Source organism: Clinocottus analis, unplaced genomic scaffold, assembly GCF_023055335.1.
Source record: "Clinocottus analis isolate CAN_PGR_092001 unplaced genomic scaffold, fCliAna1.0.p SCAF_11, whole genome shotgun sequence".
Classification (NCBI taxonomy): domain Eukaryota; kingdom Metazoa; phylum Chordata; class Actinopteri; order Perciformes; family Cottidae; genus Clinocottus; species Clinocottus analis.
In genome coordinates this window covers 3,015,271-3,031,175 of record NW_027175832.1, presented here as the reverse complement: position 1 = coordinate 3,031,175, position 15,905 = coordinate 3,015,271, and the positions used below count along the sequence as shown (strand labels likewise).

Here is a 15,905-nt window from a genome sequence, read left to right as displayed (position 1 = left end):
TTTGCAAATCTGATCCAACATATATTTACTTAGCCTCACATACAACAAACACAGCTGGTAGCGTCCACCTGTGAAACTATGATAACGAATCAAATTACTTCTGCATCCCTTTTCAACTAATTAGAGTGTTAAAGAGGCAACTGTATTAATATATAGCTTACTTAGCTGCTCAGTAAGATGTAACACACTTTGGACACCAGAGTCTATCCACCTTCACAGGTTTATACATGTAGACGCAGAAACCCGGGATGTTTAGTTTCTGTGTGATTTCATTTTTTCTATGTGGAAGAAACCTTCTGAAAATGTGTCAACATCCTGTCTATATGCTTTTAATATGCTTTTAATGTGCTGCGCTGGTCACACAACACGTCCACTGGTCTAAATTTAATTTGCAGTCACATAAACTCGCAAAATATTATGAAGAAAACAAAGTAAGAGACCATGATCAATCTCGCTCGTCAACATGTTTTATTGACCGTACGGATTCAAGCCGTCTACTTCAACTTCTTCTTGGGTCGGACTTGACTGGTGTGTCCGCACTTCTTCTTGCGGCAGTTGACGGCACGAGGATGTAAGCGAGCGTAGCACCTGAGCACGAGAGGAGCAAACTGTCAGAGCAAAAATAACTATCATATCATGCTGTCACTTCCCATGGACGAATGTGCCGATGTCTTCGACTCGTTTTCTCTCTCATGAACACACAACTGATGCCAATGTGTGTGTTCAACTCACACAACAAATCTACAAGGGCGAGTCCAGAGGTCGTCAGACTTTCTTCAAACATTTGCAATGGAAGTTTTTTTGTTAAGATTACGTGTCAAGCAGCAAGTTGTTACAGAATCTTATTGCATTGCATTTAGCTGACACTTTTGTCCAAAGCGACTTGCAATAAACTCAGAACAAGAATCAAGAAAGTACAATTTCCTCAAGAGATCAAAACTACAAAGTGCTCCAAGTAAGCGCCATTGATGTGCTACCAAAGTGCTACTTTATCTATTCAAGGAATAGTCGGAAAAGTTGTGTTTCTAGTTTGTGGCAGAAGGTGTAGAGACGTTCTTCTGTCTTGATGCCAATGGGGAGCTCATTCCAACAGGACAACCAACAGTTTTAATATTAAATAATTCAACTTTACTTATATATTTCATTATTTCACACGCATATTCAGGTTTTTCCTCCTCGGCCTGCTGAGTTCAATCTCCCTAAAATGTGACGGTGCTGGGTTTGTGTGCGTACTTGCGGCAGACCATCTTGTCACAGTTGTACTTTTGAGCCAGCAGCCTCAGCGAGGGCTCGATGATGCCTCCTCTCAGACGCAGGACAAGGTGGAGCGTGGACTCTGGGGGGGATAAAGAGGAATAAAGTGCAAATAAAACATGATGGAAAAAAGGCAAAACCTCTACCTCATAAGAGTGATGACTCCGACCTACCCTTCTGGATGTTGTAGTCCGACAAGGTGCGTCCATCCTCCAGCTGCTTGCCAGCAAAGATGAGACGCTGCTGATCAGGAGGGATACCTGGAAAACATTCACAACTGTGAATTGGTGCTTGTGCCAGTCGTGAAAGGTCATTGGACGTTTACAGCTGCCACTCAAAATTGTAAGTATATAAGAGGATTATTGTTTGATGTGGATAGTATTGAGTTAAATACTGCTGATATCAGCTGACCCTTTGTTTACGTAACCCTACACTACCTGTCCTCTTATGTAACAGTTCTTGTAATAAATGGATAATATAATAGTATCCTTACTGTTTGTGAAGATGGAATGACCGTCATGTGACCTCCCTACATTATATTTATACAAATTTTTATATTTTTCTGGAAATCTCAATAAGCAGCACAAAGTTTACGCGACAATTTTTCATCAGAAAGGATCAGATTTAGTTTTACGCTTCAATTCCAGTAAAAGGAAGAAGAAAAAAAGGCAAGAAAGACTGAGGAAGCTGAGTTTAAGTGACGAGACGGATGATTTAGAGATAATGGAAATGGGATCTCTGAGCCATTTCTTGCTGGAGAAAGAGGCTAGTTATCATTTATTAGTTGTGTTCACACTCAGAGTACCTTCCTTGTCTTGGATCTTGGCTTTCACATTGTCGATCGTGTCACTGGGCTCCACCTCGAGCGTGATGGTTTTACCCGTCAGCGTTTTCACAAAAATCTGCATCCTCGCTCACTAGAGAGAAGCCGGAGAAAATGTGTCAATCACACTAAAAAAGGGCCAACAAATACACAGAAATCACACTAAACTCAAAGTGAAAAAAACTCTTCTGCTAGGATTGTGTGTACTGATAACACATAACTTCCTCATATGAAGTGATTATCCGAGTACCTGTAGCCAAGTATCTGCAATACTTTTTTCACAGAGGATACTTTACACAAACAAAACATACACAACCCAAAACAAAACACCAGATAGTTAACGACTGCAGCGAGAGAAACTTTGAGCTTTTACTTTTTTTGCATTCCCTCAAACAAAAACCATCTTTTTACAAGTTATTAAATCTGCACTTACGTCGAGACCATTCACCAGCGTTAAGGCAAAACAGAAACTTGATGAGCCCAACCCTGTGCTTAAGAAGGGAAACGAGCTCATCCAGTGTACCTGGTCCACATCTGCGCAGATGAAGGCAGGTTGCTGTTCAGCAGGCCTGTGCTGACATGTTGGTCACAAAATGTCTCGACACTGAAAACATTTCAAATAAAATGGGGAAGTAAATAAATGCAATGAGGCCCGCTGGTGGGCTTAGACCACCAGACTTATAAATAAAGCCAGACCAATGAATTAAAGCAGGACTCACAGCATCTTCTGCAATGCTGGTGTTCCCTGCAGGGCTGGTCCTCACAGAGGATGTAAAAGGAGCAGGACCCGGGTTTGATGTCCTCACAGGCGTCCTTGAAGGGGGAGGAGGGGGGATGGGGGTCCTTCTACCAGCAGTATTAAACACTAATAAACACAAACAATGACTCATATTTGCACTGTTGTAGGACTGTAGTGTCATTGGTTATCACGTTAATCACCGATGCAAGACCGCCCCCTTGTGGCAGCTCGGATAAGCAAGTAAATTACAAATAAACTTGCCTTACATGTATCTTTTCATAGGCGAAATATACAAATGTAACTTAAACTAAAGTAGATCAAATGATGATGGTGTGTCAGAGCTCAGCTAGTTAATCAATTTTGGCTCCAGACCTCCTTTCCCCTGCGTTAGAGTCATCGTAAGAACCCCAAATCAATTCCAATATCTGTGTTAATTTAATGTATTTATTCAGCAAAGTCTTGAGGAAAAAATCTATATCTGCAAAAAAAAAAACACTTTTAAAAAGATATTTTGATCTTAACTATGAATATCCAGCAGGATGTGAGCTGAATTCCCCAAAAATGCCTCCTGGAGCAGTCAATAAGACACCTTTTTGGAAAGATTAGGACCTAAAAAATCGGAATCCGCAACAACAAACAAAGCTTTGTCCTGTTAGGAAGGAGTTTCAGTCAAAACAACTGTGTCGTTCGGATCAAAAATGGAAGAATTATGTATTTTAAGCCAAAACATTGTCTGAATGGGGCATGCTGGGACTTAAAATGGGAGCGGGAGGATTTTCGTGCACGGTTTGCAAAAGGTTAAACTGAACAAATCACTCGATGCAAATCAAGAGTACATATTTCATTAGTTGCATAGATATAAACCTAGTAATATTAACTTAGAATACATCCATCGAAAAGCCAGCAAATAAAGCTCAGATTGGCTCAGTCGGACCGCGGAGGCTCCGCCCTCACACACAATATTAACCATAACTCAACAAACTCGTACGTACATGTAACATATCTCCTAATGTCACCTCAATCAATTACATTATTGTTGATACTATTAATTACACATCTATAACATTCACAGGCAGCTTATGGGTGTCGACCTGGCGGGAGCTGCGTGTTTGAGCCACTAGGTGGCACTGTGGGATAGGAGAAGCTGTGAGTCCGTGACAAGAGAAGAGGAGACTTTATTTATTTAAGACTTTATTTGGATATTAAGAATGCTTCACACACAATAAAAATAACAAGGTGCAAATCCAAAAATATATAAAGATAAGAGATATTGCTTTGTTAGTCCTGCAGTGGCGACAGTTGCAGTAGAGTACACATAAGTGACATATAGTGAAAATAAGTAAAACAAGTAATATACATACACTAATAAAAAAAACAGTAAGAATCCACAATAACAATATTATATATACAGACAGAATAACTTTTCCTTCACACATGAATCAGAGCCGTCCTGCAGGAGCTGTTGTAGTTCTCCCATCACCTTCAGCCAACCAATGGACACCTGCCTCACCAGCTCGTTCATTACAATGTATTTTATTTACTTTGTATGGATAACAGTCAGGAAAAATAATTATCAACTTATTATCAACAATTAATAAAATATGACTTATAAAATAAAAATGTTCGCTGTAACCTGTCAACTAACGGATTGTCTAGGTATAATTTAATTAAAAGCGTGGTCATTGAAACAATATCATCCCACTGTGTCACATTTTAAAACTATTTCAGTGACTTAAAGCATCACAAGAGACATGAGAAAATCATGACTTTATTTCCTCCTCCCAACATCTTCTTCTTCATGCTGTGTAGCGTCTCCTGTCAGGGACGCGTTGCAGAAACAGAAGCATCCCGGGCCCAAAATCCAGAAGGTAAAATAGATCCAAACTATACTCTGCTACGTCCGAATTTTACAGAGACTAATGATGAAACGTCTCACCACGTTGTCTAATTTCATTCTCACTGACGTGTGATGCACAGCGGCATCACCACATAGGAACCGTAGTAAATAAGGTAAAGTATCACATCATATAACTTTATATGTAAACCATGTTCAATTGTTGAATAGAAAAGAAAAATGGATCAGGACTTTACTGAGCTTTACGCATCTTGTCGGCGACAGATGCCCTGTGGTTGGTCAGGTTATTGAGCACACAGCTGTTGGTCAGCATGGACAGTTTGGAGTTCAGTTTGTCTTTACTTCTCTCCCAACAATAATCTCCTCCTTGATCCGCATTTTCCTTTCCTCCCATATCGTCCTCTTCCTCCTCAACTTCACTCTCTTCATCGCTGCGCTCGTCTTTTTCCAGCTGGAGACAGAAGCAGATTCAGGTTTTAATGGGTCTGACCGAGCTGAGGAACTTGTGTTAATGGATTTTCCTGCTGATCCTCACCTTGCCTTTCAGGAACTTATAAACCATGCGTATGATTAAGCCAGCCCAGAAAATGTGAAGCGCCTGCAGCACCATCAGCAGGACGTTGAAGAAGTAGTAGCCGACAAAAGGTTCAAACGTCTCCATGGACAGCACGAGGGTGGTGTGGATGATCCTGTAAGTATTCAAACAATAAAAGTCATGCTGAAAGAAGGGAAGACTTACAAGTCACCTATGCTGCATTTAGTAGTTAAACATTTCAACACTAAAAATGGAAAACCAGCTCAAGAGTAAACCTTACTGGCTGGGAAAAATCACCAGTCGAGTCACAAGGAAGGCGACGGCAAACACAACAAACAGCGTGTCGCAGGTTTTCCTCCAGCCAGTGCCGTAGTTGAACATCTTGGCAGACTGCGAAAATACAAACCATGATTGAAGCTAAATGTAAAGCGACGAGTATCCACTCTGCAAAAAAAACATTGGTTAAGCATCAGGCAGAGAGAGTTAATGAGCAACGTCTGGGGATTAGAATAACGTCATAAACAGGCAAATATGTCTCCAAGAACATGAAAATGAGCATCTGTGCTTCCCGTCTGTAACACAAGCAGACTTACAGGCTACGTGCTACATTTATTAACTGTTATTAGCATCATTCATCTTCTTTTATGCCATCCATTGTACTGTACAGATAAACAAAGGTCACCTTCTCAGGGGCTGTGAGAGAATAATTATCTTTGTACGGTAATACGAATCAAACTCTTAAGCTCCACCAACGTTACATGGAAGCAACACGGCAGCGTATTGGAGAGGACGTGTCACCTCCAGCAGGATGTCAGAGGAGTCATGAAGCAACATGACCAAGGTGCCGATGCGAATCAAGTTGGCACAGTAGGAGAAACTGAGCAGGAAGATGGTCGCCAAATGGTGGATCACCTGTTCGTTAAAATCCTGGCAAAGCAAACATGTAGATTATGTAGTCACAGATTAACCACGTGTGAAGAAAAGGTTTCTTCAAGCCATGCAACAATGAAATAGTAAAAGAAAGGAAAAGTAACTTGTATTGGTGAATGGATGTTGAGCTCCTCACCTTCCTCTTGACGTCCACAGAGATCCGAAGGAGCAGAGAGCCATAAAAGCCCAACTCCAGCATGTAGTACCAGTAATGAGCTCTCTCCATTGGCTGCGTACAAACGTTATTCAACAGTCAATAAAAAAGAGACACTCTTACTAGTGCAGCCGTATAGCAGCTGATATTGATCAGCTCACAGAGGAGCAAAACTCAAAAACTGAAAATTAGACTTTACATTCGTTCAGTTAAGATTTGTATCTTTGAGCTGTAAAGCTTTTTATTTATTTGAGGAAATATGTATCGAAGGATAGACGTGAATGAGCTAAAAACATCGGTGGATTCATTGATTCGATCAAACATTTGGTCTCGTTGCATCAAGTTTTTGCTTTGTTTCTTTGTGATAATAAACTGAATGTCTTCAAGTTTGGGACTTTGGGTCCGACAAAATGAGATATTTAGACTTTGTGATGTTTATATAGCAAACAATTAGTCTGCAGTGAACATCAAACCGGCTCTAAACACTTGCACGATTCCCTGATCGCACATCACACAAATATAAAAGAAGATTAACTGGAGAAGGATTAGTGGCAGTGTGATTTGTGCGCGATGGCTTCCCAGCAGCCCCAGAGGCTTGATGGACAACAGCCTCCTGAAGTGTTGCTTGCTGGAGTTCCTAGTAAAATGGCAGCAGGGAAATCTGCCTTAAATTATAGAAATACAACATAAATATGTTCTTTCCTTTGCATTCGTGGCATTCATTAATTGTTTGGTTGATATATTTATAGGATGAGTTATTGAACTTTAATGACAGTGAGACAGAAAACTGACTGTTCTCAATAAAATGAACAAGGTATGATATTAGTCCACCGTGCATGTGCTCGTTAAACATTTCCTCTTCAAAACATATTTAATCTGTTTCCCTTTAACTCAGATTTCATTCAAACCCGTAAAAGCTGATCACACTGAAAATTTTCATATAGTATGAAACAAAGCTTTCCCCACAATGCTTTTATACAGGCGGACAGTATTGACACGATTTTAAATCATGAAAGAGGACTCTAATTATTCAAACCAGTGACATCACGGTCGGTCCTCACCTGAACTGGATATTGTCTCCAGCATTCCCTGCGGTCCCAGAACCACGGGCTCTGAGCAGAAAAGATTAAGATAGTTTTATTATCTTCAATAGCATGTACAGTATATTATATATGATATATAATAGCGGGTTATTGCATTAAAACTGTTTAGAAACTCATACTCACGTCAATCAAACACGCTAGTCCTGCCATGAAGGCCGTGAGGTAGAAGAAGAACCTCCAACTGCAAAATAAAACACGGCAGATCATACATTTGCAAAGAAAGCCACTTCAATATTTAAACTGTGAACCAATCTGTGAGAGGACTGTGTTTTGTGTCACTGCTGCTGATTCAAACCCGTGCACCTGTTGATGATCAGCTTCAGGTTTGTAACTGAAAAGAGCGGCCATGTTTTCCAGTTGATCGTTACCACAATCAGTCCAGTTGTCCTGCATCGTGTCGGGTAAACCTGTTCTGTTTGTTTGCAATAAACTCAAATAATCACCGTTGATCTTTGTTGACGCGGTGGAGAAACCTCCCCGCGTCAGCCCTCTCTGTTGACAGTCGCTACAACAAAGCCAACGCGTTCCTCGACCTCTCGCTTTCTTATTGCGAGGCGAGCTCTCAAGGTTGTTTTTTTACCCCACAGTTGTCTTGTGATGTTGGTGCTGGATGTATTCCCAAAGGTAGCCATGTGTGAACTAATCAATGAAAGGGGTCGTGGAGAGAGAGCGAGAGAGAGAGAGAGAGAGAGAGAGAGAAAGAGAGAGAGAGAGAGAGAGAGAGAGACACTTACGCAGCTTCACCAAACTTCTTGGTTTGAGAAGGCCGGTCTCGGTTCCTGCGATGTCTGAACCAGGTCTCGATCTGCCTCTGGGTTTTGCCGCACAGTGACATCAAACTAACAATTTCACTCTGAAACAACAAGGGAATGAAGACGTTCATTAAATGGGAAGGGATACGGAGCAGGAAGCTATCTTAAAAGACACTGAACGTAATCAGAAATGGCAGACCTGAAGGAGAAAATGACAAAGAGGGAAAAACAGAGGCAGGTGCATCGCGTCAACTTCCCTCTCCACTAAAGGGACTTCAGTGTCACGTTTCCTCGTGTTGCCGCAGCAAAAAAGTAAAAGTGAAGCAGATTAATGATCATCTGCAGGTTTTAAACAAACAGGCCTGCTGGGATTAATTAAATGTCATAGGGTGATGCAGTAAAGCGTCTTCATATTCTTTGTTAGTGTTTAGTATTTACAGAGGAATGAGAAATATCCTGGAAGCGTTTTCAGTTCATCCATAAACTGAAAGAGAGAAAAAAATGAATGGATATATGATACGACATCTGGAAATGTAGTGTTTTCCCCCCCGGGACAGGTTTTACAGGAAGAAGGATATGTTACCATCCCAACACTCATGTTCCTCTGTGATTCTCACACAGAACAAAACACCAGCAACAAACTACCACGGGGAAGTAAACGCTTAGCGTGAGCATTAATAAAGATTTCCAACTGCTTTTGGGTGATGCTATAAATCATGAATATTGCATGAATATTAAGGCCTTTTTTTCAGACTAACCTGGGTCGGTTGTCTGCTCATCTGGGTGTAAAACGACTCCAGCTTTGGGGAGGGAGCAGCAGTCACTTGTAATCTATTCATCACCCCCAAACATCTGCCCATAGGTGGGGCAAAAAACCTGGAGGCAACACAAGCATACACAAATGACGATGTACTGGTGTAACATCCCCTGCGGGACAGTCGGGCACCAGCATGCAACGGTTTCGCCACACTCCCTTAACATGACCCCCTCGCTAACAGTCAGCCTAAAGCAAACACTTCAGGGAGGCTATGATGTTTATACAATATATGCGTTTGTGCAGGCAACAAAGCCGTGTGCGTCCAGATATTTGTATTTCAGATAAGATAGAAACTTTAATTCCCGGGGAAGAAATGTTGCATTAGAGCACAAGTGAAAACATAAATCCACATAAGTAGAAAATAAACACATCTCTGAAATGTCAATGTTAGACTGTGTACCTTACAGTAAAAATGTGTCAGTTATAGACAATATATATTTAAAGTAGATTAGTATGTATGAAATAGAAATACAACCAAGCATAATGCAAACCAAACATGAAAAACCTAGGAGAGTAAATATCTGCTGTCAGGATACAACAGAATAAAGTAGCATTGTGAAGGAATAACAATTACATTTTAATTGGCTTTAAAAAGCCATTTGATTCCACTGAACACTCTGGGGATGTAATCAACTAATCAAAACCCCTGAAGATTATCTGTGTAAAATGCCTCGTGTTGTGCACGCCTAGCAAGCCCGCTGCACTTTCAGAGCGCCACTAACTAGAGTTTCTCTCGGAGTTCATAAATCCTTTGATTTTGGGAAATAAAGTTAAATCAGAAAAGCATGAGATGTGCTGAAAGCAATTAATGAAAACAGACTTTGGTTTACAGCTATAATTAAAAAAATTAAACATTTCTCTCTTTCTATTCCCCTAAGACCTGATAACAATATCTGCTCTGCCAATCACCGGCTTTTGAAAGCAAGCCAAATTAAAATGGCATTAAAAAAAAGTAATTGTGATAATTGTGTTTCTTAAAAGAGAGCTGTAGGTGTTTTATCTGATCAGGCGGGATAAGTACTTCATTGTCTTCACCGTCAATCTCCAATATCCCCCAAAACATCCTCCAGATCTTTACAGAACAAAGAGCTCAGTGTCGTACCTCTCAAACACGTAGCGCAGGGCGACAAAGCCCAGCGCCAGGGGCAGAGCGATGAGAAGGTCGTGGGGTCGCGGTCGGTCAGCGTCTGCCAGCTGTTCCACGTCCTTCCAGGTCACACCTGGAGGAAGCCAGTAGTCCTGCCTCCATACGTCGGGCAGCAGGTCCATTCTGCTTCGGACGGACAGGCAGAAGCATTGAGGATTATGTTTACATCACATGTCTCCACAGAGCTGCGGCTCATCCCAACCCGTATGTCATTTCATCCAAGTGAACACTTTGCACTGAGTGGAGTCTGACATGTGTGACCACCAGTGTTTAATTGTGCTTGTTTGTTGTTGGTGTGCGTGAACAGTATATATACGTGTGTGTGCGTGTATGTGTGTTTCTTATTTTACTACTATCTCGTGCTGCTGTAATTCTTCAATTTCCCCAATGCGTGAATCAAAATGGATTATCTTATTGTATTTTATATATGCAAACACACACACACACACACACACAAACACAAACACAAACACACAAACACACAAACACACAAACACACAAACACACAAATACACACACACACACACACACACACACACACACACACACACACACACACACACACAAACACACACATACGTATGGTGGCAAGCGAGAGAGAGAAAACAAGGAATACTATGTTGGTATATACCATAAACATCTTGAAAGTTTATAGACAACATATTGTAATATTTGTCACATCTGATACATGTCTATATAATAAGCTAAAAAAATTGATTTCATCATTAAGAAGTTGCAGTAAATCTATAAATAATAGATTAAGTTTAAGATCCTTTTAGAATAATGTCACAAAACAACTATGCATGTAGTTCACACGGTTGTGAAACAAAAACTCCCCCAATATAATAATAATAATAAACTATATTATAAATACATCAGGGAACGAAAAAGTAGCACCAACATAATTCTACAGAGGAAATTTCTTGTCTTTGTTGAAAACCAGCTGGGAGTGCAGAATGTAGTTGTTGTTTTATAGTTGTTGGAAGAGACATGTCGCATAACAGAGACTCACCTGGCAGCAGCTCTGTGGAAATGATGAAGAAATAGAAGAATAAAAATCCACTTTAAACTGTGAATGTGTTGCAGCCTCATACGGCTGTGGATGCGCTTCCTTACCTGTATCCCTAACGACTTCACCACCGAGGAGGCGAGTCGCTCAGGTGTCAAGTTAGACAGGACGAAGACGATATACTACTCATTTCAAAATAATAGCTGCTGGTAGAGAGCGTTAGAGTTTGGAATGATTCATTGTTTATTCAACATTTACCAGCTAAAGTAAGTGAAATATTTGCTACCTTCCAAAAAACTAATTCATTCACAGGCATGCTGCGCGACAATTCTGCGCAGACGATCTCCAGTAACCGCTCGTTGCGGTAACTCAGGTGTACTTTTATTCTGAAGGCTTCCGGTATTCTGTGTCGCTCTCGAACAGGAGGATGACGTCATCTATGGGCGTCTCCTTCCCCACAGCGACGGTTCACAAGTTCACAGTAAAGTAACTCAGCTCGGGCAGCGAAGGAAGAAAACAATAACGTCAGTTTATGAGATGAACAAAAGAAATTAGATTGTTTGTACATACTTTAAGTTTAACGAACATGGCAACAGCGGTACAACTTTTGAGAGAAGAAGTAACACACTTCCGTTTACAAATGAAAAGGTTAAATCATGACAAAATTAGATTGGTTCAATTAAACCCACTAAATACGCTTTTGCCGTGACTGTTTCACTTAGTCTGTCACGAGCAAGTCGGGTTAGTAAACTTAAGTTATTGCTGTGAAGCTGACTGACTTCATGGCCCTCCTTTACTGCTATTGTCACGCTACCTTTAAGCATTTAGCATTCATTTGTGATTGATATGTCTTCATGCTGCTTTTCAGATAAACTTACCTGTGCTATATCTCATTACATTTCCTTTATTCGAGCAGAAGTTGTACTCAATAAACATTAGTGCTTCATGCATCTTTCACGTGAAAATACCAAGTATATCAAATTACGTTTCCTTATTCTCCATTGGAGATCATGCTGAAAACAGACATGTCCTCGGTTTCCACCCTCTTGGAAAAGCAGCCGTTGACACCCAGAGCACCAATCCAGGACACTTCCAGGACTTCATAGTTTGAAGTTAAACAGATCTCACCAAGTATGTGCATAGTTGAGCACACAGACTTTACTCTGCATAAACCTGCATGCTGTAATTGAGTGCAACACACACTCTAACGGCACACACCCTTAAAACACACAAACACAGTTACACGCTTCTCCTAAACCGTGCAGACTCCAGTCCTTTCACCAACCTCCCCTTTAACACACTCAGCTAGGATTGTCATGGATGGAGACAAGCAGGAGGTCTGCTAATGACATAACGTTATGCAGATGGATATGTGTAAAGCGTGCGTGCATTATTAGTCGTGTTTCGTAAAGTCAAGTCTAGGATAAACATATGGGGAGAGTTTTGTACGTTTCACAAAGGATAAAAAACAAAAAACATGAACAAGAACCACGATCTGGATGTGTGTGGATGTGGGCTTGTGTTTACTTGTGTCTGTGTGGGGGTGGTTGTATGTAAGAGTGTGTTTTAGTGCATTTCTATGGGAATGGCCTTAGACAATCAGGAAACTAGCCTGTCCAGATTCAGGAAGCTATTTATTTGCATACTGAGTGCATTAACCATGTCTTTGTGTCTAACGTCTGCATGTAAATATAGTGAGATGTAATCAAATCAGCAGAGCTTACATCAGCAGCCATTACAGTAACTTTATAATTAAAACATCTTTTAAAATTAGAAACATGCTACAATTATATATTTCTGTTTTTGATGATAAACAACTAAATGGTAATGATAGTAGTATAACTAGCCATGGTAATATTGGATCACACCTTCGACCAAAGCAATGTTGTGGCATGTTGGAAGCATCACGTGTGTGTTATCTCAAGGGAAATGTCTGCCATGCATGTGGGGCCGGAGGTCCTGTTTTTACAGCCTTATTTGCATATCTTAGCTGTGTGCATATGCACTTGTGAGAGGCTGATGGAAACTGAGTGCATTTGTTGTTTTGTCAAGGAAGTAAATTGTCAGGACGCACTGAAGCAAAATATCTCCTGTTAATTGCTGGAGTAATGAGGTGGGGGGGTGTTGAATGTGCATCCAACCATGATGGATGAATTGGAAACGGCAAAGGGCTGTTTTTAGTCCAGTTTGTCTGACCATGCACTGTTTGTTCCAGATAATGTACTAATTGCTAACAGTTGGCTGCTCACATGCTCACAGAAAACATGCTGATTTTTAGCAGGTGTAGCACATTACCATTAGTTTAGCGTGCCAGTGCTGATTGGCGCTAAACAAATACAAGTGAGGCTGATGGGAATGTTATTCGATTTCCAAGTTTGTAATTATAAACCAAAGTATTAGAAACATTTATCTTTCAACCTGATGATGGCTGTAGGACAAGTCACCAAAGTTACAACAATTTGTCCTGAGAGGAACGTGAATGTACTGTACATTCAAATATATTTAACTATTGAATCAGCATAATGACTTTTGAGTAAGCGATTGTATGGATGTATGCAGTATGCAATCATCTAGATTTGAGTCACTTTCACCCTCAAACGTGTTCATGTGTTTCTTTATAGTCCAGAAGCATATTTGAACACTCGTTGAGCCCACAGTCGTCGGTGGACTCACACTTGCAGTTCCAGAAGCATCCAGAAGAGGGCCCAGCTCATCACAAGTTCCTGAGCGAGAGTGCACACAAACTGAAGCAAAGTCCAGGAAGAGCTAACACAAGGGGAACTCTGAGAAAGGAAACATGAGGAAATCCCACTTAAAAACTCAACTGGAGACGCAGTCAGGAAATGCACTTCAAAAACTCGACTGAAACTGTGTTTTCTTTATGATTTGGAAGGAATACCACTATATCATTTTGACCTAAATATGATATTTTAGTGCTTTTACTTTTTTTATGATGACCGATTTGCTCTTCTGTATGTTTCACTCATCCAAACAAGCACATTGCTGTGATGAGGGTCCAAGTCACTCAGCATAGGGAGGCATTTAGTCTTGGAGGCCGATCCGATCCTTGTAAATTAACTAATGTGTCTCTTTACGAGCCTCTTATTGATCATTCTGATGATTTCATGTACTCTAAATCTTGCTTATATTGATTGTAGGGCAGCAGTGAGGACAGTGTTCAAGGAAAAGTTTGTGTGTTGTGTGTTTGTGTGGTGACGTGTGTGTGTGTGTGTGTGTGTGTGTGTGTGTGTGTGTGTGTGTGTGTGTGTGTGTGTGTGTGTGTGTGTGTGCGTGTATGTGTGTGTGCTGCAAAGGGATGAAACTTTTGAAAAAACACAAGACAAAAGCTCATTATTTTATTAAAAACTGAATGGTAATTTGCATTAAACATTAGGAAAATATTCATTTTTACCTGCAAAAGTCTACACAAAGAGAGTAAGACCTCACACAGCATAATTGGTATTGATAAACAGTCTTTTGGAGATCATAAATTAAACAAAACAACTTTTTAACAAATCTAAAAGTTATCAATACTTAAGTTTATTGATAAAGAAAGGACTTTACAGTAGAATAAGGGCAGAAACAACATTATAAAACAAGTTGCAGAAGGGACAGTAAGTAGTTAAAATGAACTAGTTTTTAGCTTTTCTCATATTCCTACAGGCACTGTTGAACAGATTTGGCTGGTGCACTGGACTGGGCCTAAAGGCAAAAGGGATTAGGAAGGAAATTGGTGTACATGCATTTCATAATCATAACTTTATATGACGCGTATTGAGTCAGCATTGTGACTCTGCACTGAGCCTCATAAGCCTCTTAAAGGGTTGGGCGACATGAAATAACAAAACCTTGAATAAAATAATTGGTATTAACTGTTATGTGTTAGAAGCATCAGCTTGTATAATGGGATAAGTTTGAAATCCAGGACACAGAGAATTTTGAAGAATATAGAGAGATACAAATAGAAGGTGAAGCTCAATCTCACAAGGTGAATTCCTCTATTTATGGAGGCTTGAATTAATTAAAAATCATGATACCTGAGGATCACATTAGAGGTTCAAATGCCTCACAACATCCAGCAAGGTTCACGTAAAAAAAGGTTTCCTGTTTCAGGGAAACTGACATCTTCTAAATTGTTCGTTCAGCGGCACTTTCACAAAAGACTTTTACATTTTAACAGCAAACCAATGTATGAAGTTGACAATATTGCTTTAAATCTGCTGAAACAGTGCAGATTACTTACGTCTAAATCACTTCCATGTCCCCGCTAAACTCATTTCATTTCACTTTTATTCGATCAGGACCTCTCTTGCAGCAGAGCTCTGCTCTCTATTTATATATCAGCCTTAGGATTTGTACAAACATTATAGAATTACAAAATGAGAGGACAAACAGGAGTCCTAATGTAATGCTGTGATACTGAGTGCTGTCTTCCTGCAATTTGTCACTCTAGAAGCTGCAGTGTAACAACATACCCACCTAAGAGTCTCCAATATTACATTAATTACTGGGAATTTAAATGGACGAGGACTTCTAGTTTCGGCTCCTTGTCTGTCTGAACTGAATCCTCATTCGGATAACGTTTAATGGTTTTAATGTTGGTTTCTTTGCGGCTACAGGACAATACCCCAACCATAAAAACACACATTACACCATTTTGTTCATTTTAAGGGGATGAACCTTTAGAAGTAGAAGCTTTTTAGCAGGACACAGAACACTCATCATCCATCAAAAGTCCCAGATTCATCCAGCCTCCCTCCCCCCTCCCTCCGCCCGCCCAATCATCT

The 15,905-nt window shown here is 40.4% G+C and overlaps 2 protein-coding genes across 2 annotated transcripts; both read right to left on the bottom strand.

Moving 5' to 3' along the window:
* Positions 1-453: 453 nt before the first annotated feature.
* LOC137781944 (ubiquitin-ribosomal protein eL40 fusion protein-like) lies at positions 454-2,313 on the bottom strand. The gene is made up of 4 exons (XM_068570974.1): positions 2,060-2,313; positions 1,428-1,514; positions 1,234-1,336; positions 454-588 (listed from the first exon to the last, which is right to left on the bottom strand). The coding sequence occupies exons 1-4, from the start codon at positions 2,160-2,162 to the stop codon at positions 495-497; spliced, it is 387 nt and encodes a 128-aa protein (XP_068427075.1). The 5' UTR covers positions 2,163-2,313; the 3' UTR covers positions 454-494.
* Positions 2,314-4,116: 1,803 nt separating this feature from the next.
* Positions 4,117-11,384, bottom strand: LOC137781938 (ceramide synthase 2-like). Its single transcript, XM_068570965.1, has 11 exons — positions 11,226-11,384; positions 10,065-10,232; positions 8,904-9,021; positions 8,128-8,246; positions 7,517-7,574; positions 7,352-7,402; positions 6,273-6,365; positions 6,005-6,133; positions 5,487-5,596; positions 5,207-5,360; positions 4,117-5,122 (listed from the first exon to the last, which is right to left on the bottom strand). The coding sequence occupies exons 2-11, from the start codon at positions 10,229-10,231 to the stop codon at positions 4,904-4,906; spliced, it is 1,218 nt and encodes a 405-aa protein (XP_068427066.1). The 5' UTR covers position 10,232; positions 11,226-11,384; the 3' UTR covers positions 4,117-4,903.
* Between the last annotated feature and the right edge of the window lie 4,521 nt (positions 11,385-15,905).

Bases quoted from the DNA above. Each gene is read 5' to 3' on its own strand.
- LOC137781944 (XM_068570974.1), bottom strand. From the start codon at position 2,162: ATGCAGATTTTTGTGAAAACGCTGACGGGTAAAACCATCACGCTCGAG. The intron at 1,515-2,059 runs GTACTCTGAGTG...AATGTTTTCCAG, and splicing joins CAAGATCCAAGACAAGGAAG to GTATCCCTCCTGATCAGCAG. The intron at 589-1,233 runs GTACGCACACAA...TCTCGTGCTCAG, and splicing joins GACAAGATGGTCTGCCGCAA to GTGCTACGCTCGCTTACATC.
- LOC137781938 (XM_068570965.1), bottom strand. From the start codon at position 10,231: ATGGACCTGCTGCCCGACGTATGGAGGCAGGACTACTGGCTTCCTCCA. The intron at 7,575-8,127 runs GTAAGTGTCTCT...TTTATTTTGCAG, and splicing joins AAGAAGTTTGGTGAAGCTGC to TTGGAGGTTCTTCTTCTACC. The intron at 5,123-5,206 runs GTGAGGATCAGC...TTCTGTCTCCAG, and splicing joins ATAAGTTCCTGAAAGGCAAG to CTGGAAAAAGACGAGCGCAG.